General features: G+C 44.6%; 1 protein-coding gene across 4 annotated transcripts; it reads right to left on the bottom strand.

Annotated features, from left to right (window-relative positions):
- Window positions 1-7257: 7257 nt before the first annotated feature.
- Window positions 7258-17240, bottom strand: TMEM147 (transmembrane protein 147). 4 transcript variants are annotated; one of them, XR_010785513.1, is made up of 8 exons: window positions 17005-17240; window positions 16748-16817; window positions 16356-16421; window positions 14021-14157; window positions 12290-12374; window positions 10655-10776; window positions 8111-9320; window positions 7258-7725 (listed from the first exon to the last, which is right to left on the bottom strand). XR_010785513.1 is itself a non-coding variant. In XM_066570717.1 (7 exons), exons 1-7 carry the CDS (start codon window positions 17079-17081, stop codon window positions 9200-9202), a joined length of 678 nt encoding a protein of 225 aa, XP_066426814.1. In that variant the 5' UTR covers window positions 17082-17240; the 3' UTR covers window positions 7258-9199. The 4 variants fall into 4 exon arrangements, 2 of the variants coding, with proteins under 2 accessions (XP_066426814.1, XP_066426813.1); XR_010785512.1 differs by having other exon boundaries at window positions 7258-7938; window positions 7981-9320; XM_066570717.1 differs by having other exon boundaries at window positions 7258-9320.
- Window positions 17241-20755: the final 3515 nt, after the last annotated feature.

Below are 20755 nucleotides of genomic sequence, written 5' to 3' on the forward strand. Positions count from 1 at the left end.
CCAGGTGGGCACAGGTGAGAGCCTCACCTGCCCAGGTGAGCACAGGGAACACCCAGGTGAGAACCTCACCTGTCCAGGTACAGTCCAAGTGAGGACAGGTAGAACCCAGGTGGGCACAGGTAGAACCCAGGTGGGCACAGGGGAGCACAGGTGAGACCCTCACCTGCCCCTGGAGCAGGTAACGCCCAGGTGAGCACCTGGTGGGACAGGGGAGACACAGGGGAGAGCCTCACCTGCCCAGGTGAGCACAGGGAACACCCAGGTACTGCCCAGGTGAGCACAGGGGAACACAGGTACAGCCCAGGGACAGCCCAGGTGAGCACAGGGACAGCACAGGGACAGCCCAGGTGAGCACAGGGAACACCCAGGTAATGCCCAGGTGAGCACAGGGACAGCCCAGGTACAGCCCAGGTGAGCACAGGGACAGCACAGGGACAGCCCAGGTGAGCACAGGTACAACCCAGGGACAGCCCAGGTGAGCTCCTCACCTGTCCAGGTACAGCCCCAGTGAGCACAGGTGGGACAGGGGAGACACAGGGGAGAGCCTCACCTGCCCAGGTGAGCACAGGGACAGCCCAGGCCCAGCCCCTGGAGCAGGCCCAGCCCCCCCCTGCACTCGATCCCCTCCCTTCCCCCCTTTCCCCCCCAATAAAGGCACAGGTGACCCCGCCAGGTGTGTTCAGGTGTGTTCAGTTGTGTTCAGGTGCGTTCAGGTGTGTTCAGGTGCATTAAGGTGTGTTCAGGCGTGTTCGGGTGTGTTCAGCTGTGTTCAGGTGCGTTCAGGTGTGTTCAGGTGTGTTCGTGTGCATTCAGTTGTGTTCAGGTGTGTTCAGGTGTGTTCGGTTGTGTTCAGGTGCGTTCAGGTGTGTTCATGTGCATTCAGGTGCGTTCAGGCATGTTTGGGTGCGTTCAGGTGTGTTCAGGCGTGTTTGGGTGTATTCAGGTGCATTCAGGTGTGTTCAGTTGTGTTCAGGTGTGTTCAGGCGCGTTCAGGTGTGTTCATGTGCATTCAGTTGTGTTCAGGTGTATTCAGGTGCATTCAGGTGTGCTCAGGGCTGTTCAGGCGCGTTCAGGTGTGTTCAGTTGTGTTCGGGTGCGTTCAGGTGTATTCAGGCGCGTTCAGGTGTGTTCAGCTGTGTTCAGGTGTGTTCGGGTGCTTTCAGGTGTGTTCAGGTGTGTTCAGGGCTGCTCAGGTGTGTTCAGGTGTGTTCAGGTGTGTTCGGTTGTGTTCGGGTGCGTTCAGGTGTGTTCAGGGCTGTTCAGGTGTGTTCAGTTGTGTTCGGGTGCGTTCAGGTTCGTTCAGGTGCATTCAGGCGTGTTTGGGTGTGTTCAGGTGCGTTCAGGTGTGTTCAGGGCTGTTCAGGTGTGTTCAGGTGCGTTCAGGTGTGTTCAGCTGCGTTCAGGTGCATTCAGGTGTGTTCAGGTGTGTTTGGGTGTTGTTCAGGTGTGTTCAGGTGTGTTCAGATGTGTTCAGGTGTGTTCGTGTGCATTCAGTTCTGTTCAGGTGTGTTCGTGTGCATTCAGTTGTGTTCAGGTGTGTTTGGGTGTTGTTCAGGTGTGTTCAGGTGTGTTCAGGTGCGTTTATTGCTTGGAGAAACGCCCCCAAAATCATCTCCAAAAAATAAAAAAAAATCCACAAAAATTGCACAAGCCCCGCCCCAACAGAATCTTCCCCAAAAAAACCCCTGAAATAAAAAAAAAAAAAATCTCCAAAAATTTTGAAAGAAAGTTCAGGAAAATCCTCCCAAAACCCTCCCCCGAAAAATTTAAAAATCCAAAAAATATTACAAAAAACATTGCACAAAAAAAATCCCCCCCCCAAAAAATGCCCCCAACAAAACCCAAAAAAATGCAAAACCCCCCCCAAAAAAAAAAAAAAAAAAATCTCCCCCAAAAATCTCCCAAAATAAAAAAAAAGGACAAAAAAAAATTTTTAAAAAATTACACAAAAAATGCCCCCAAATCTTAAAAAAAAAAAAAAATCCCTCCAAAAATTAAAAAAAAAAAAAACCCATAAAATTGCACAAAATACCCCAAAAATCCCCCCCAAAAGAATCTCCCCAACAAAACCCAAAGAAATGCAAAACCCCCCTAAAATACCCCAAAAAATCTCCCAAAATAAAAAAAACCCCAAAAATTTTATTAAAAAAATTGCACCCAAAAATTGCCAAAATCCCCAAAAAATGCAAAAACATACCCCAAAATAAAAAAAAAAACCCAAAAAATCCAAAAAAATCTCCCAAAATAAAAAACCACCCAAAAAAATTTTAAAAAATTGAACAAAAAAATGCCCCCAAAACTTTAAAAAAATTTTTAAAAATCCCGCCAAAAATTAAAAAAAAAAACCAAAAAATTGCACAAAATACCCCAAAAAAATCCCCCCCAAAAGAATCCCCCAAACAAAACCCAAAGAAATGCAAAACCCCCCCAAAATAAAAATAAAAAAATCCCCAAAAGTATCTCCCAAAATAAAAAAGTCACCCAAAAAAATAAAAAAAAAATTGCACCAAAAAATCGCCAAAATCCCTAAAAAAATCCAAAACCATACCCCAAAATAAAAAAAAACCAAAAAAATCTTTTGAATATCGCACAAAAAATGCCCCCAAAACTTAAAAAAAAAAAAAAATTAAAAAAAAATACCCCCAAAAAATTGCACAAAATCCCCCCAAAAATCCCCTCAACAAAACCCAAAAAATGCAAACCGCCCCCCCCAAAAAAAAATCCCAAAAAATCTCCCAAAATAAAAAAAACACCCCAAAATTTTTTAAAAATTTGGACAAAAAATGCCCACAAAACGTAAAAAAATTTTTTAAAAATTCTGTGAAAAATTAAAAAAAATCCCCCCAAAAAACCACAAAAAATTGCACAAAATCCCCCAAAAAATCCCAAAAAGTCTCGCAAAATAAAAAAAAACACCCCAAAAATTTTTAAAAATTTGGACAAAAAATGCTGGCAAAACTTAAATAAATAAAAATAAAAATAAAAAATCCCACCAAAAATTAAAAAAAAAACAAAAATTGCACAAAATACCCCAAAAATCCCCCCAAAATCCCAAAAAAGTAAAAAAAAATTCAACGAAAAAATACCCCAAATTCCTAAAAAAAAAAAAAAAAAAAAAAAAAAATTCCGCCAAAAATGAAAAAAAAAAACCCAAAAAATTTGCACGAAATCCCCCCAAAATCCCAAAAAATTAAAAAAAAATTTAACGAAAAAATACCCCAAATTCCTAAAAAAAAAAAAAAAAATCCCGCCAAAAATAAAAAAATACCCCCCAAAAATTGGACAAAATACCCTAAAAATCCAAAAAAAACCCCACCCAAAATCCCCAAAAATAGATAAAAAATTCAACAAAAAAATGCCCCAAATTCCTAAAAAAAAAAATATAAAAATAAAAAGAAATCCCACCGAAAATTAAAAAAAAATACCCCGAAAAATTGGAAAAAATACCCTAAAAATAAAAAAAAAAATCCCCTCAAAATCGCAAAACATTTAAAAAAATTTCAACCAAAAAATACCCCAAATTCCTAAAAAACCCAAAAAAATTACAAAAAAATCCCGCCAAAAATTAAAAAAAACCCCAAAAATTTGCACAAAATACCCCAAAAAATCCCTCCCAAAATCCCAACAAAACCAAAAAATTTAAAAAAAATACCCCGAAATCCTAAAAAAATCCCCTAATAATTTAAAAAAAATCCCCCAGAAAACCGAAAAACTTAAAAAAACCCCCAAAAATCCAAAAAAGTAAAAAAAATGCACAAAAAAAATCCCCAAATCCGCTCAAAATATTTTAAAAATCTCCCCAAAAAATGGCGCGAAAAATCCCAAAAAACCCAAAAGAAATTCCCCAAAACACAAAAAGCGCAAAAAGCCCCAAAAAAGCCGAAAATGGCGACTGTCGCAAAATGGCCGAAAATGGCGACTGTCGCAAAAGGGGCCGTAAAGCGCGACTGCCGTAAAGGGGGCCGGAAAGCGCCACTGTCGCAAACGGGGCCGTAAAGCGCGACTGCCGCAAATGGTGCCGTAAAGCGCGACGGTCGCAAAACGGCCGTAAAGCACGACTGTCGCAAACGGGGCCGTAAAGCGCGACTGTCGTGAATGCGGCCGTAAAGCGCAACTGTCGCAAAAATGGCCGTAAATCGCGACTGTCGTAAAAGCGGCCGTAAAGCGCGACTGTCGTAAAAGGTGCCGTAAAGCGCGACTGTCGCGATTACGGCCGTAAAGCGCGACTGTCGTAAAAGGTGCCGTAAAGCGCGACTGTCGTAAAAGGGGCCGTAAAGGGCGACTGCCGTAAAAGGTGCCGTAAAGCGCGACTGTCGTAAAAGGGGCCGTAAAGCGCGACTGCCGTAAAACGCCACTGTCGCGAATGCGGCCGTAAAGCGCGACTGTCGTAAAGGTGCCATAAAGCGCGACTGACGTAAAAGGGGCCGTAAAGCGCGACTGTCGTAAAAGGTGCCGTGATGCGCGACTGTCGCAAAACTACCGTAAATCGCGACTGTCGTAAAGGGGGGTGTAAAGCGCGACTGTCGCAAAAGGTGCCGTAAAGCGCGACTGCCGTAAAAGGGCTCGCATATCGCGACTGTTGCAAAATGGCCGCTCAGCCTCCCGCAATGGATTTTATTGCATTTCCCCAGCGCCGCCGTTCAGCCGTGTTTATCAGAGCGTTTGGACACGGGTGTTTAAAGCACTTTAATGGCCTCTCCCGCCGGGCCGTGGCTGCCGCGGGGCTGCTCCCAGCCCCCGGGCGCTGCTCGAGCCCCGTTTGCTGCACGGGCGCTGCCCGCAGCCGCCGCCCCGCCCCTCCCGCGACTCCGCCCTCGCCCCTGCCGTGAGTCTGCAGCGGGACCCGCCCCCACCTCCCCTTGGCACCGCGCGGCTTCCGTAGCCGCGGCCCCGCCCCCACCTCCTCTTGGCACCGCGCGGCTTCTGTACCCGCGGCCCCGCCCATTCCCCCCGCTCCCCGCGATTGCGGCCGCTCCTGCCGCCCCCCCCGTCCCCCTCGCCCCCTTTGCGGACCCAGCGGCGCCGGTGCCGGCCCCGGTCCCGCCGCTGCTGCTGCGTCTTTGCAGTTCCCTGCGGCTCCCGGCTCTGCGGCGCCGAGCGCGCCTAGCGCGGCCGCGCCGCGTCCCCGGCGCCCCCTGTGCGCGTTGCCGCCCCCCCAACCCGGGCATTCCGAGCTGCCCACGGGCCCCGGGCAGGGCAGACGGCCCCAGTTAACCCCGTCCCTGCCGCCGTTTCGCCACAGCACCGGGGTGCTCCAGCCCGCCCAGCCACCCCGTGCCGGCACCGCGGCGTCCGCATCGGCGGCTGCGGCCCCTCCCGCCGCTCCTCCCGCCTCCCGCCACCCTTCCGGGATCATCTCCCGCTGACGCGGCCGCCCCGCCGCCGCCGCCGCCGCCCGTGGTCGCTTCCCCGCTCCTGCCGCCGCCGCCGCTCCATGGCGGCCGAGCCGCGCCTTTCCCCCCGCGGCCCTCCCGCTTCAGAGCCGCTGGACGGCGCGGCGTTCCCTTCCACGGCCGCAGCCGCGGCCCCGGCGCCCGTTCCCGCAGCTCCGCCGCCTCCCGCGCTGCCCGCCCGCCATGCGCCCCCCGCCATGATGACGCCTCGACGCAACCGCGCATGCGCGGTTGCTACAACCCGCAGCGCCGTTTCCGGGATCAGCAATGCGCATGCGCAGTTCGATCTGCGCGGCCCCGCCGCCATCCCCTCCTCGTTGCTTTGGCCGCAGCTTTGGTGAGGCCGGTCCCGGTTATTAGCGATTAATGGCAGCGTTAATTAACGATTAATTAGCGATTAATGGCGGCGTTAATTGGTGATTTATAAGTGATTAATGGCGGCGTTAATTGGTGATTTATTAGCTATTAATAGCGGCGTAATTTAAGGATTTATTAGCGATTATTAGCGGCGTTAATTGGTGATTAATTAGCGATTAATAGCGGCGTTAATTAAAGATTTATTAGGGATTGATGGCGGCGTTAATTGGTGATTTATTAGCTATTAATGGCGGCGTTAATTAAGGATTAATTAGCGATTAACGAAGGCGATAATGGGTGATTTATTAGGGATTAATGGCGGCGTTAATTGGAGATTTATTAGCGATTAATAGCAGCGTTAATTAATGTTTTTTTAGCGATTAATAGCGGCGTTAATTAAAGATTAATTAGCGATTAATAGCAGCGTTAATTAAGGATTATTTAGAGATTAATGGCCGCATAACTTGGTGATTTATTAGTGATTAATGGCAGCGTTAATGAAGGATTAATTAGCGATTGATGGCGGCATTAATTAATGATTATTTAGATATTAATGGCGGCGTTAATTGGTGATTTATTAGCGATTAATGGCAACATTAATTGGTGATTTATTAGTGATTAATAGCGGCGTTAATTGGTGATTAATTAGGGATTAATGGCGTTAATTAAGGATTAAGTAGCAATTAACAAAGGCGTTAATTGCTGATTTATTAGCAATTGATTACAGCGTTAATGATTAATTAGCGGTTAATGACAACATTAATGAATTGTTAATTAGCAATTAATGGGCGATTAATGCCGGCTTTATTAATGATTAATGAGCAGTGAATGGGACATTGATGATGGCATTAATTAACAATTAATGTTTAATTACAGCATTAACGACTGATTAATGCCAGCATTAATTAATGATTCATTAGTGATTAATGGGAGATTAATGGAGGGGAAATTTAGAAATTTTGGTAGAAAATTTGGGAATTTTTGGGGGAAAAATTGGGAAATTTTGGGGAAAAAAAGCAGAAATTTGAGGGGAAAAGTTGGAATTTTTTGGGGGGAAAATTTTGGGGAATTTTGGGGAAAATTTTGGGGGAAAATTTTTGGGAATTTGGGGGCAGGAAATTGGGAATTTCAGGGGGAAAATCTGGGAAATTTTGGGGACTAAAAGGAATTTTTGGGGCGGAAAATTTGGAGGAGAAAAGGAAATTTTCGGGGAAAAACTTGGGAATTTTGGGGCAGGAAATTGGGAAATTTGGGAGGGAATTTTCAGAAGAAAAATTTGGGAATTTGGGGGAAAATTTGGGGAATTTTGGGGGGGGAAATTGGGAATTTTAGGGGGAAAAATTGGAAATTTTGGGGGGAAAAATTGGGAATTTTGGGGGGGAAAATTGGGAATTTTGTGGCAAAATTTTTGGGGAATTCTGAGGAATTGGGGAGGAGAAAATGAAATTTAAATAAAATTTAAAATTCAAATTAAATTAAAAGAGGAAATAAAGGCACAGGCGACTCATTCCGGGGTGTCCAGGTGTGTTTATTGCTCGGGGAAGGGGGAGGGGCCACATTTGCATATCCGGGCCACGCCCACTGCACACCTGGGGTCATTTACATACCTAGGCCACGCCCATTCACAACTGGGACACGCCCACTGAACACCTGAGGGTCATTTGCATACCTGGGCCACGCCCACTGCACACGTTGGGATCATTTGCATACCTGGTGCACGCCCACTGCACACCTGGGGTCATTTACATATCTGGGCCACGCCCCTTGCAGACCTGGGTGTCATTTCCATACCTGGGCCACGCCCATTCACACCTGGACCACGCCCACTGCACACGTTGGGATCATTTGCATATCTGGACCACACCCATTCACACCTGGGGTTCATTTACATACTTAGGCCACACCCATTCACACCTGGGAGTCATTTACATACTTAGGCCACACCCATTTTCACACCTGGGGGTCATTTACATACCTGGACCATGCCCACTCCACACCTGGGGATTATTTGCATACCTGGACCACGCCCATTCACACCTGGGGATTATTTGCATACCTGGACCACGCCCATTCACACCTAGGGGTCATTTGCTCATTTACATACCTGGGCCACGCCCATTCACACCTGGGCCACGCCCACTGCACACCTGGGGATCATTTGCATACCTGGGCCACACCCACTGCAAACCTGGGGGTCATTTACATACATAGGCCACGCCCATTTTCACACCTGGGGGTCATTTACATACGTTGACCACTCCCATTTCACACCTGGGGATCATTTACATACTTAGGCCACGCCCATTGCACACCTGGGGGTAATTTGCTCATTTACATACCTGGGCCACGCCCAGTCACACCTGGACCACGCCCACTGCACACGTCGGGATCATTTGCATACCTGGACCAGGCCCATTCACACCTGGGGTAATTTACATCCTCAGGCCACGCCCATTCACACCTGGGGGTCATTTGCATACCTGGGCCACACCCACATCACACCCAAACTCTCCAATTTTCACCAATTTCCCTCAAATTTTCACCGATTTTCCCCAAATTTTCACCGATTTCCCCCAAATTTTCGCCGTTTTTCCCCATTTTGGTGCCCCCAGGTGTGCCCAGGTGCCCCCAAACTCTCCAATTTTCACCAATTTCCCTCAAATTTTCACCGATTTTTCCCAAATTTTCGCCATTTTTCCCCATTTTGGTGCCCCCAGGTGTGCCCAGGTGCCTCCAAACTCTCCAATTTTCACCAATTTCCCTCAAATTTTCACCATTTCCTCCCATTTTTGTGCCCTCAGATCCTCAAATTTTCACCAATTTCCCTCAAATTTTCACCATTTTTCCCCTCCCAGGTGTGCCCAGGTGCAGCTCAGGTGCCCCCAAACTCTCCAATTTTCACCGATTTCCCTCAAATTTTCACCATTTTTCCCCATTTTTGTGCCCCCAAATCCTCAAATTTTCACAGTTTTTCCCCAAATTTTCACCAATTTCCCTCAAATTTTCACCATTTTTCCCCTCCAAGGTGTGCCCAGGTGTATCTCAGGTGGCCCCAAACTCTCCAATTTTCACCGATTTCCCTCAAATTTTCACCGATTTCCCCCATTTTTCTGCCCCCAGGTGTCCCCAAATCCTCAAATTTTCGCGGATTTTCAGCAAATTTTCACCGATTTTCCCCAAATTTTCACCAAATTTCCCCAAATTTTCGGTTTCTCGCCATTTCGGAGCCCCCAGGTGTGCCCAGGTGTGCCCAAACCCTTTAATTTTCACCGTTTTACCCCTCCCAGGTGTGCCCAGGTGCCCCCAAACGCTCCAATTTTCGCGGATTTTCCTCAAATTTTCGCGGCTTTTGCTCAAATTTTCACCGATTTTCACCAAATTTTCGCCGTTTTTCCCCAAATTTTCGTCGTCTTTCCCCGTTTTCGTGCCCCCAGGCGTGCCCAGGTGGCTCAGGGGGGCGGCAGCAGGGGCACCAGCAGCCTCATGGCCCCCAGCCCCAGCGCCGCCGCCCCCAGCGCCCGCAGCCCCAGCGCCCCCCAGGGGCCCAGGCCCAGCGCTTGCCCCGCCCACCTGTGGGAGGAGCCAAAAGAAATTTAATTAATCATTAATTAATTCTAAATTAACCCATTAATGAACCACCCAATTCAATCCCCTCCTAGACCCCCCCTCCCGCCCCATTAATTGCTTAATTATTATTCATGAATAATAATTATTCATTAAGGAATAATTAATGAATTATCCCCATTAAGAACCCTCCTCGTGGAAGCCTCCTTGGTTAATTAGTTAATTGATTGTTAATTAGGTCTGTGATCGGGAAGCCCTTGGAGGCGCCGTCCCCAGAATTAATTAGCTGATTAATTATTTATTAAGTATTATTTATTATTAATTATTATATATAATAATATATAAATATAATAAATACATGAGTAATTATTAATTATATATAAATAATTATATATTATATATAAATATATTAAAATATTAATTATTTATTATTTATAAGTATTAATACTGCTAATAAAAAGTAGATAAATTAATAATAATAGGAATAATAATAGTTACAATAATAGTAATAATAATAATTATAACAATAGAAATAATAATAGGAATAATAATAGTTATAATAACAGGAATAATAATAATTATAATAGGAATAATAATAGTAAAAATAATAAAATACTGATAGTAATAATATTAGTAATAATAATAGTAATAATATTAATTATAATAATAGTAATAATAGAATAGTAATAGGAAGAATAATAAGAAGAATAATAGAAAAAATAATAAAATAGTAATAGTAATAATATTAGTAATAATAATGAACAATAATTATTATTATTTCTATAATTAATTTGTTAATTAACTATAATATTAATCATTAATACTACAAATAAAGAATAATAATGAATAGCTATAAAAGCAATGTTAATGAACTAATTAATTAGCTAATTAGTAAATCAATTAGTTAATTAATTAGTAAATCAATTAATTCGAATTCTAACATTATTTATATTAGCATTAATTATATTAATAATGAATTATTAATCAATTATAATTATTATTTCATATATTTGTATATATATATAAAATTATTCCTGTATATTAATTAGCTACAGGAAGTAATAATAACAAGTTAATTAATTACTTAGCTAATTACCCAATGAGGAACCCCTTGTAGCCTCCTCCCCATCAATAATTACCTAATTAATTAATTAATTAATTAGCTCATTACCCCAATCAGAAACTCTTCACAAACCCCTTCCCACCTTGAATCCCTTAATTACCTCACGAATAATTAACGAACCACAAAGCCCCCAGGTTCCATCTCCCGTTCCCACCCCCATTAATTAACGATAAATGAATAATTAAACCGATTAATTGGTTATTAATGGATTAATTACCCGATCAGGAATCCCTCGTAGGCGGCGGCCGCCAGGAGCCCCCCCAGGGGCAGCCGCAGGGGGGAGGGGAGGTCGTGGCGCCCCGAGGCCCAAAGGAGAGCGGCCGCGGCCACGTGGCGCACCTGGAACCAGTACGGACCAGTATAAACCAGTATGAACCAGTACGGACCAGTACGGACCAGTATGGACCCATAGAAACCCATAGAAATTAATATAGACCAGTATAAACCAGTATAAACCAGTGCCCCGAGGCCCAAAGGAGAGCGGCCGCGGCCACGTGGCGCACCTGGAACCAGTACGGACCAGTATGGACCAGTATGGACCAGTATAAACCAGTATGGACCCATAGAAACCCATAGAAATGAATAGAAACCAGTATGGACCAGTATAAACCAGTACAGACCAGTACGGACCAGTATGGACCAGTATGGACCCATAGAAACCCATAGAAATAAATAGAAACCAGTATAAACCAGTATGGACCAGTATGGACCAGTACGGACCCATAGAAACCCATAGAAATTAATATAGACCAGTATAAACCAGTATAAACCAGTATGGACCAGTGCCCCGAGGCCCAAAGGAGAGTGGCCGCGGCCACGTGGCGCACCTGGAACCAGTACGGACCAGTATAAACCAGTATGAACCAGTACAGACCAGTATGGACCCATAGAAACCCATAGAAATTAATATAGACCAGTATAAACCAGTATAAACCAGTATGGACCAGTGCCCCGAGGCCCAAAGGAGAGCGGCCGCGGCCACGTGGCGCACCTGGAACCAGTACGGACCAGTATGGACCAGTACGGACCAGTATAAACCAGTATGGACCAGTACAAACCAGTAACCCCAAATCCCCCTTTAACCCTTTCCCAGTCCCTCCCAGTATAACCCAGTCCATTCCCAGTCCCTCCCAGTATAAACCAGTAACCCCAAATCCCCCTTTAACCCTTTCCCAGTCCATTCCCAGTCCAAACCAGTAACCCCAAATCCCCCTTTAACCCTTTCCCAGTCCATTCCCAGTCCCTCCCAGTCCCTCCCAGTATAAACAAGTAACCCAAAATCCCCCTTTAACCCTTTCCCAGTCCCTCCCAGTCCCTCCCAGTCCATTCCCAGTCCATTCCCAGTCCCTCCCAGTATAAACCAGTAACCCCAAATCCCCCTTTAACCCTTTCCCAGTCCCTCCCAGTCCAAACCAGTAACCCCAAATCCCCTCCCAGTCCCTCCCAGTCCAAACCAGTAACCCCAAATCCCCTCCCAGTCCATTCCCAGTCCCTCCCAGTCCATTCCCAGTACAAACCAGTACAAACCAGTATAACTCACCAGGCTGATGTTGGAGTCCAGCCCCATCTGGAGGTGCCTCCCAGTCCCTCCCAGTCCAAACCAGTATAAACCAGTAACCCCAAATCCCCCTTTAACCCTTTCCCAGTCCCTCCCAGTCCATTCCCAGTCCCTCCCAGTACAAACCAGTACAAACCAGTATAACTCACCAGGCTGATGTTGGAGTCCAGCCCCATCTGGAGGTGCCTCCAGTCCCTCCCAGTCCAAACCAGTATAAACCAGTAACCCCAAATCCCCCTTTAACCCTTTCCCAGTCCCTCCCAGTACAAACCAGTACAAACCAGTATAACTCACCAGGCTGATGTTGGAGTCCAGCCCCATCTGGAGGTGCCTCCAGTCGAACTCCACCCCCCGCGCCCCCACCCAGAGGGGGACACACCTGAAGGGGGGGGAGGGGAGGGGTCAAAAATCCCCAAATTCCCCCAAATTCCCCAAATTCACCCCAAAAAAACCAAAAAATCCCAAAATTCCCCAAAAATTCCCCCCAAAAAAATCCCAAAATTCCCCAAAAAATCCCAAAAATTCCTCAAAATTCCCAATTTTTTCCTCATTTTTTTCCTCCCCAAAAAAATCCCAGATTTCCCCCCAAAATTCCACAAAAGTTCCCAAATTTCCTCCCAAAATTTCCAAAATTTGCTCCAAAATCCTCAAAAAATCCCAAAACTCCCCCAAAACCGCCTTGAATTTCCCCAAAAATTCATTTTCCCCTCAAGCTTTCATCCCCCAAACCCTCCCCAAATTCCCTGAAAATTCTCCCAAAATCCCCCAAAAATTCCCCCAAATTTCCCTGAAAATTCTCTCAAAAATTCCCCCAAATTTCCCCAAAATTCCCAAAAAATCCCCCCAAAATTAACTGAAAACCCCCCCAAATTCCCCGAAAATCGCCTGCAAAACAAAACAAAAAATCCCCCAAAATTTACCCCAAAATTCCCTGAAAATTCCCGCAAAATTCCAAAAAAATTCCCTGAAAATTTCCCCAAAATCCCCCCAAAATTCCCCCAAATTTCCCTGAAAATTCTCCCAAAAATTCCCCCAAAATTCCCAAAAAATTCCCCCAAAAAATCCCTGAAAATCGCCTGCAAAACTCAAAAAAAATCCCCCAAAAATTCCCCCAAAATTCCCTGAAAATTTCCCCAAAATCCCCCAAAAATTCCCCCAAATTTCCCTGAAAATTCCCCCCAAAATGCCAAAAAAATTCCCAAAAAATTCCCCCAAAATTCCTGAATAAAACCCAAAAAATTCCAAAATTTCCCTGCAAATCCCCCCAAAATCCCACGAAAAATTCCCCAAAAAATTTAAAAAAAATCCTGAATAAATTTTTCCCTATTTTTACCCCAAAACCCAAAAAATGCCCCAAAATTCCTGAATAAAACCTGAAAAATTCCCAAAATTCCCCCCAAAATTCGAACAAAAATCCCCCAAAAATTCCATAAAAATTCAAATTTTTCCCCATTTTTTGTCCCAACCCCCCCCCCCCAAAAGCCCTGAAATTGCCCCAAATTCCGGAATTTTCCCAAAATCCCCGATTTTTTTTCGGAAAAAATTTTTAAAAAATCTCCAAAATTCCCAGAAAAATTCCCCCAAAAATCCCAACAAAATTCCAAGAAAAATCCCCAAAAAATTCCATCAAAATTCCGCAAAAATCCTAAAATTTGCCCCCAAAATTCCCCGAAAATCGCCTGCAAAAGTCAGAAAAATCCCCCCAAAATTCCCCTGAAAATTCCCACAAAAATTCCCAAAAAATTCCCCCAAAATTCCAAAAAAATTCCCCAAAAAAATTCCAAAAAAATTCCTTTTTTTTCCTTTTTTTACCCCAAAAATTCCTGAATAAAACCCGAAAAATTCCCTAATTTCCCCAGCAAATCCCCCAAAATCCCACGAAAAATCCCCCAAAAATTCAAAAAAAATTCAATTTTTTCCCCGTTTTTTGCCCTAAAATTTCCCCAAACCCCCCCAAGAAGCCCTGAAATTGCCCCAAATTCCCGAATTTTCCCAAAATCCCCAATTTTTGCCCCAAATTCCCACCTGGCCGTGAGGAGCTCGGCGCTGGCCCAGCCCAGAGCGGCCACGAGGATCCGGAGCTCGCCCCGGCCCCCGCCCCGGCCCAGCGCCAACTGCAGCCCCCCCAGATCAGCAACGTCGACTGTGGCACGGAGAAATTCCTGAAAAAACAGAAATTTGGGAAAAATGGTGAAAAAATGGGGAAAAACGGTGAAAAAATGGCGAAAAACAGTGGGAAAACGGTGAAAAAATGGGAAACAAAATGGCGGAAAATGGGGACAAAATGGCGGAAAATGGGGGGAAATTGGGGTTTTTGGGGAGTTTTTTGGGGATTTTTTGGGGGATTTTTTGAGGATTTTGGGGAATTTTTTTGGAGATTTTTGGGGGTATTTTGGGGGAATTTTTTGGGGATTTTTTGAGATTTTTTGGGGATTTTTTGAGGGGATTTTTGGACCCCGGCCCAGCACCAACTGCAGCCCCCCCAGGTCAGCAACGTCGACTGTGGAATGGAGAAATTCCTGAAAAAACAGAAATTTGGGAAAAAATGGGGAAAAAATGGGGAAGAACGGTGAAAAAATGGCGAAAAACGGTGAAAAAATGGGAAACAAAATGGCGGAAAATGGGGGGAAAATGGCGGAAAATGGGGGGAAAATTGGGGTTTTTGGGGAGTTTTTTGGGGATTTTTTGGGGATTTTTTGAGGATTTTGGGGAATTTTTTTGGAGATTTTTTGGGGGATTTGGGGGGAATTTTTTGGGGATTTTTTGAGATTTTTTTGGGATTTTTTGAGGGGATTTTTGGGCCCCGACCCAGCACCAACTGCAGCCCCCCCAGGTCAGCAACGTCGACTGTGGAATGGAGAAATTCCTGAAAAAACAGAAATTTGGGAAAAAATGGGGAAAAAATGGGGAAGAACGGTGAAAAAATGGCGAAAAACGGTGAAAAAATGGGAAACAAAATGGCGGAAAATGGGGGGAAAATGGCGGAAAATGGGGGGAAAATTGGGGTTTTTGGGGAGTTTTTTGGGGATTTTTTGGGGATTTTTTGAGGATTTTGGGGAATTTTTTTGGAGATTTTTTGGGGGATTTGGGGGGAATTTTTTGGGGATTTTTTGAGATTTTTTTGGGATTTTTTGAGGGGATTTTTGGGCCCCGACCCAGTGCCAACTGCAGCCCCCCCAGATCAGCAACGTCGACTGTGGCCCGCAGAAATTCCTGAAAAAAACAGAAATTTGGGAAAAAATGGTGAAAAAATGGGGAAAAACGGTGAAAAAATGGCGAAAAACGGTGAAAAAATGGGAAACAAAATGGCGGAAAATGGGGACAAAATGGCGGAAAATGGGGACAAAATGGCGGAAAATGGGGGGAAATTGGGGTTTTTGGGGAGTTTTTTGGGGAGTTTTTTGGGGATATTTTGGGGAATTTTTTTGGAGATTTTTGGGGGGACTTTTTGGAAATTTTTTGGGGGATTTTTTTGGGATTTTTTGAGGGGATTTTTGGGCCCCGGCCCAGCGCCAACTGCAGCCCCCCCAGATCAGCAATGTTGACTGTGGAATGGAGAAATTCCTGAAACAACAGAAATTTGGGGAAAATGGTGAAAAAATGGGGAAAAACGGTGAAAAAATGGGAAACAAAATGGCGGAAAATGGGGACAAAATGGCAGAAAATGGGGGGAAATTGGGGTTTTTGGGGAGTTTTTGAAGGATTTTTTGGGGGATTTTTTGAGGATTTTGGGGAATTTTTTTGGATATTTTTTGGGGGAATTTTTTGGGGATTTTTTGAGATTTTTTGGGGATTTTTTGAGGGGATTTTTGGGCCCCGGCCCAGCACCAACTGCAGCCCCCCCCAGATCAGCAACGTCGACTGTGGCACGGAGAAATTCCTGAAAAAACAGAAATTTGGGAAAAAATGGGCTGATTTTGAGGTAAAATTGGGCTGATTTTTGGGAGGGATTTTTAGGGAATTTTTGGGTATTTTTAGGTTGATTTTGGGCATTTTGGGGCTGATTTTGGGGTGAATTTTCAGGGATTTTTGGGTTGAATTTTTGGGGCATTTTTGGGCTGATTTTGGGGTGAATTTTAGAGAATTTTTTTTTTTTGTATTTTTGCAGGTATTTTTGGGACATTTTTTTGCTATTTTTGGGCTGAATTTGGGACATTTTTTGAGTCATTTTTGGGGTGAATTTGGAGGATTTTGGGAGGAATTTTTCAGCAATTTTTGGGCCACTTTTGGATTGATTTTGGGGCAATTTTAGGCCATTTTTGAGGCGAATTTTCAGGGATTTTTGGGGTGAATTTGGGGCCATTTTGGGCCATTTTTTGGTCGTTTTTGGGCTGAATTTTGGCGATTTTGGGTCACTCACCCCCACCAGGTCGTAGCCTCCCGAGGGTCCTTCCCAGGTTGGGAAAAAAGTGGCCAAGAACAGCATCTGGGGGGGAGGGGAATTTTGGGGTAAATTCGGGGAATTTTGGGGCTTCCAGTCCCTCCCAGTCCCTCCCAGTTCCCTCCCAGTCCCTCCCAGTTCAATTTTTTGGGGCTTCCCAGTTTGGATTTTCGGGTTCCCAGTCCCTCCCAGTTTGGTTTTGGGGTGAATTTTGGGCATTTTGGGGGTTCCCAGTTTGCTTTTGAGGGTTCCCAGTTTGTCCCAGTCCCTCCCAGTTTGGTTTTGGGGGTTCCCAGTTTCGATTTTGGGGTGACTTTGGCCACTTTGGGGTTCCCAGTCCCTTCCAGTTCCCTCCCAGTCCCTTCCCCCACCTTTCCCAGTTGCACCAGTACGTAGGTGGCTCCAGCCTGGACGCAGCGCCAGAACGCGCTGTACTCGGACCTGCCACCAGTACAAACCAGTATAAACCAGTAAAAACCAGTACAAACCAGTATAAACCAGTACACCCCCAAAACCCCCTCCCAGCTCCCTCCCAGTCCAAACCAGTAACCCCAAACCCCCTCTTTAACCCTTTCCCATCCCCTCCCAGTCCCCTCCCAGTTCGTCCCAGTTTGTCCCAGTTGCTCACAGGCCGCTGCATTTGTAGGTGATGAAATACGGGAAATACGCGAGCGCGAAGCAATTCCCGAAGTGAAAAAGCGTCATGGCCGCTCCGGGGGGTCCCCCCGAGGGGATTTTAGGTGAAATTCCCGAATTTTTGGGGCTATTTTTAGCGATTATTGAATTTTTGGGGGGAATTTTTGGCGCTTCCGGGGCCTGACGGCCGCGGGGGGTGATGGGAAAGCGAGGCCTCGCCCACTTCCGGTGGCTCTTCCGGGTTCTGTGAGGCCGCAAGGGGTGATGGGAAAGCGAGGCCGAGCTCACTTCCGGTGGCGCTTCCGAATTGGGGGTGATGTAATGGGGGTGGGGTTTGTGGAGGCCACGCCCACAGATGGGGAAAATGGCGGCCGGGGAGCGGAAATGGCGGGAAAATCGCTCGAAAACTCCGAAAATCCGCCCAAAAATCCCCAAAATTCCTGAAATTCAAGCGAAATTGAGGGAAATTTACTCAAAATCCCCTAAAATTCCAGGAAATTCAGCCGAAATCGCGAGAAATTTACCCAAAATTCCACAAAATTCACCGGAAATCCGGGGAAAGTCCTAAAAAATTGTTGAAAATTCCCCCAAAAATCCCCAAAATTCCGGGAAATTCGCCCGAAATTGTGGGGAATTCACTCAAAATTCCACAAAATTCCGGGAAATTTGCCGGGAAAATGCCGGAAATTCAGTCCAAATTCCCCAAAATTATGGGAAATTCACCCCAAAAATCCTTGGAAATGCCCCGAAATCCCAGGAAATAATAATTTTTTAAAAACCCAAACCTTTAAAATCCCAGGAAATTCCCCAAAATCCTTGGAAATTTTTAAAAATGCCCCCAAAATATGGGAAGAAAAAGGGGAAATTTGGGGGATTTTAGGGGATTTTGGACACATTTTGAGGAATTTGGTGGGAAATTTCCGGGAATTTTGAGACATTTTGGGGGAATTTTCCAGGGATTTTGAGGGAATTTCAGAGATTTTTGGGGATTTTTTTTTTAATTTTCAGGATTTTGGGGGGAATTTTTTGGTGCTTTTGGGGAAATTTTTTTTGGTATTTTGGGGGAAATTTTCCAGGATTATTGGAGGGAATTTTTGGGGGATTTTTGAGACTTTTTTTGGGGTTTTTGGTGAATTTTGTGGCACTTTTTTGAAATTTTTTGGGGATTTTGGGGAATTTTCTGGGATTTTGGGGGGGAAATTTTTGGGGAATTTTTGAGGGAAATTTTCGGGATTTTGGGGTGAATTTTGAGGCGTTTTTTGAGCATTTTGGGGGGAATTTTTGTAGAATTTTTTCGGGGATTTTCAGCGAATTTTGAGGCATTTTTGGGGGACTTTTTTGAAGGATTTTCGGGATTTTTTGGGGATTTTTGGGGATTTTTTGGGGGGATTTTTGAGACTTTTTGGGGGATTTTGGGGTGAATTTTGTGGCACTTTTTTGAAATTTTTTGGGGAATTTTCTGGGAATTTTGCGGGAATTTTTGTGGGAAATTTTCGGGATTTTGGATGAATTTGAGAATTTTGGGGGGAATTTTTGGTAGAATTTTTCAGGGATTTTCAGCGAATTTTGAGGCATTTTTGGGGGACTTTTTGAGGGATTTTCGGATTTTTTGGGGGAATTTTTGAGACTTTTTTGGGGGATTTTTTGGTGAATTTTGTGGCACTTTTTTGAAATTTTTTGGGGATTTTGGGGAATTTTCTAGGATTTTGAGGGGAAATTTTGGGGAATTTTTGTGGGAAATTTTCGGGATTTTGGGGTGAATTTTGAGGCGTTTTTTGAGAATTTTGGGGGGAAATTTTTGTAGAATTTTTCGGGGATTTTCAGCGAATTTTGAGGCATTTTGGGGGATTTTTTTGAGGGATTTTTGGGGATTTTTTGGGGGAATTTCTGAGACTTTTTTGGGGGATTTTGGGTGAATTTTGTGGCACTTTTTTGAAATTTTTTGGGGATTTTGGGGAATTTTCGGGGAATTTTGGGGAATTTTTGTGGGAAATTTTCAGGATTTTTGGGGGATTTTCCTGGGAAATTTTCAGGATTTTGGGGAGAAATTTTTGGGGGATTTTTGTGGGAAATTTTCGGGATTTTGGATGAATTTTCGGGGGAATTTTTGGTAGAAATTTTCGGGGATTTTCAGCGAATTTTGAGGCATTTTTGGGGGACTTTTTTGAGGGATTTCGGGATTTTGGGGGATTTTTTGGGGGAATTTTTGAGACTTTTTTGGGGGGATTTTGGGTGAATTTTGTGGCACTTTTTTGAAATTTTTTGGGGATTTTGGGGAATTTTCGGGGAATTTTGGGGGAATTTTTGTGGGAAATTTTCAGGATTTTTTGGGGGGAAATTTTTGGGGATTTTTTGTGGGAAATTTTCAGGATTTTGGATGAATTTTGAGAATTTGGGGGGGGAATTTTTGGTAGAATTTTTCGGGGATTTTCAGCGAATTTTGAGGCATTTTTGGGGGATTTTTTTTAGGGATTTTTGGGATTTTGGGGGAATTTTTGGGGGAATTTTTGTGGGAAATTTTCGGGATTTTGGGGTGAATTTCGAGGCGTTTTTTGAGAATTTTGGGGCAAATTTTTGTAGAATTTTTCGGGGATTTCAGCGAATTTTGAGGCTTTTTGGGGTGACTTTTTTGAGGGATTTTTGGGGATTTTTTGGGGGATTTTGGGGTGAATTTTGTGGCACTTTTTTGAAATTTTTGGGGGATTTGGGGGAATTTTCGGGATTTTGAGGGGGAAATTTTTGGGGAATTTTTGTGGGAAATTTTCAGGATTTTTGGGGGGATTTTCCTGGGAAATTTTCAGGATTTTGGGGGGAAATTTTTGGGGGATTTTTGTGGGAAATTTTCGGGATTTCGGATGAATTTTCGGGGGAATTTTTGGTAGAAATTTTTCGGGGATTTTCAGCGAATTTTGAGGCATTTTTTGGGGGACTTTTTTGAGGGATTTTTGGGGGGATTTTTTGGGATTTTTTGGATTTTTTGGGGGGGATTTTTGAGACTTTTTTGGGCATTTTTCGGTGAATTTTGTGGCACTTTTTTGAAATTTTTGGGGGATTTGGGGGGAAATTTTTGTAGAATTTTTGTGGGATTTTCAGCGAATTTTGAGGCATTTTTGGGGGACTTTTTTGAGGGATTTTCGGGATTTTTTTGGGGATTTTTTGGGGGATTTTGGGATTTTTTGGGGGTTTGTTTTGGGGGATTTTCCGAATTTTGGGGTCGCCTCCCCTTTTCCCCTCCCCCTGCCCCTCCCCCCGCGCTGTTTGCCCGGACTTTGCCCCCCCCCGCCCCCATAAATGGTGCGGCCCCAAGGGGGGGAGGGGAACGGAGCGGCCGCGACCAACGGTGGGTGCGGGGGGGGGGGGGGGGGGGGGGGGACCCCGAATCCGGGGGGGAAAATCCAAATTTGGGGGGGGCAAAAATTCCAATTCTGAGGGGGAAAATTCAAATTCTGGGGACAAAAAAATCCAAATTTGGGGGGGGCAAAATTCCAATTCTGAGGGGGAAAAAATCCAAATTTGGGGGGGAAAATTCCAATTTTTGGGGGGAAAAATCCAAATTTTGGGTGGAAAATCCAAATTTGGGGGCAAAAATTCCAATTCTGAGGGGAAAAAATTCAAATTTTGGGGGGGAAATTCCAATTTTTGGGGGGAAAATCCAAATTTTGGGTGGAAATTTTAAGTTCTGAGGGGGAAAAGTCCAAATTTTGGGTGGAAAATTCAAATTTTTGGGGAGAAAAATCCGAATT

This window comes from Molothrus aeneus, unplaced genomic scaffold (genome assembly GCF_037042795.1).
Source record: "Molothrus aeneus isolate 106 unplaced genomic scaffold, BPBGC_Maene_1.0 scaffold_30, whole genome shotgun sequence".
NCBI lineage: Eukaryota > Metazoa > Chordata > Aves > Passeriformes > Icteridae > Molothrus > Molothrus aeneus.

Bases quoted from the DNA above. Each gene is read 5' to 3' on its own strand.
- TMEM147 (XM_066570716.1), bottom strand. From the start codon at position 17,081: ATGACGCTTTTTCACTTCGGGAATTGCTTCGCGCTCGCGTATTTCCCG. The intron at 16,422-16,747 runs GTGGGGGAAGGG...CCTCCCCCCCAG, and splicing joins TACTGGTGCAACTGGGAAAG to ATGCTGTTCTTGGCCACTTT. The intron at 15,209-16,355 runs GTGAGTGACCCA...TGTTTTTTTCAG, and splicing joins GAGGCTACGACCTGGTGGGG to GAATTTCTGCGGGCCACAGT.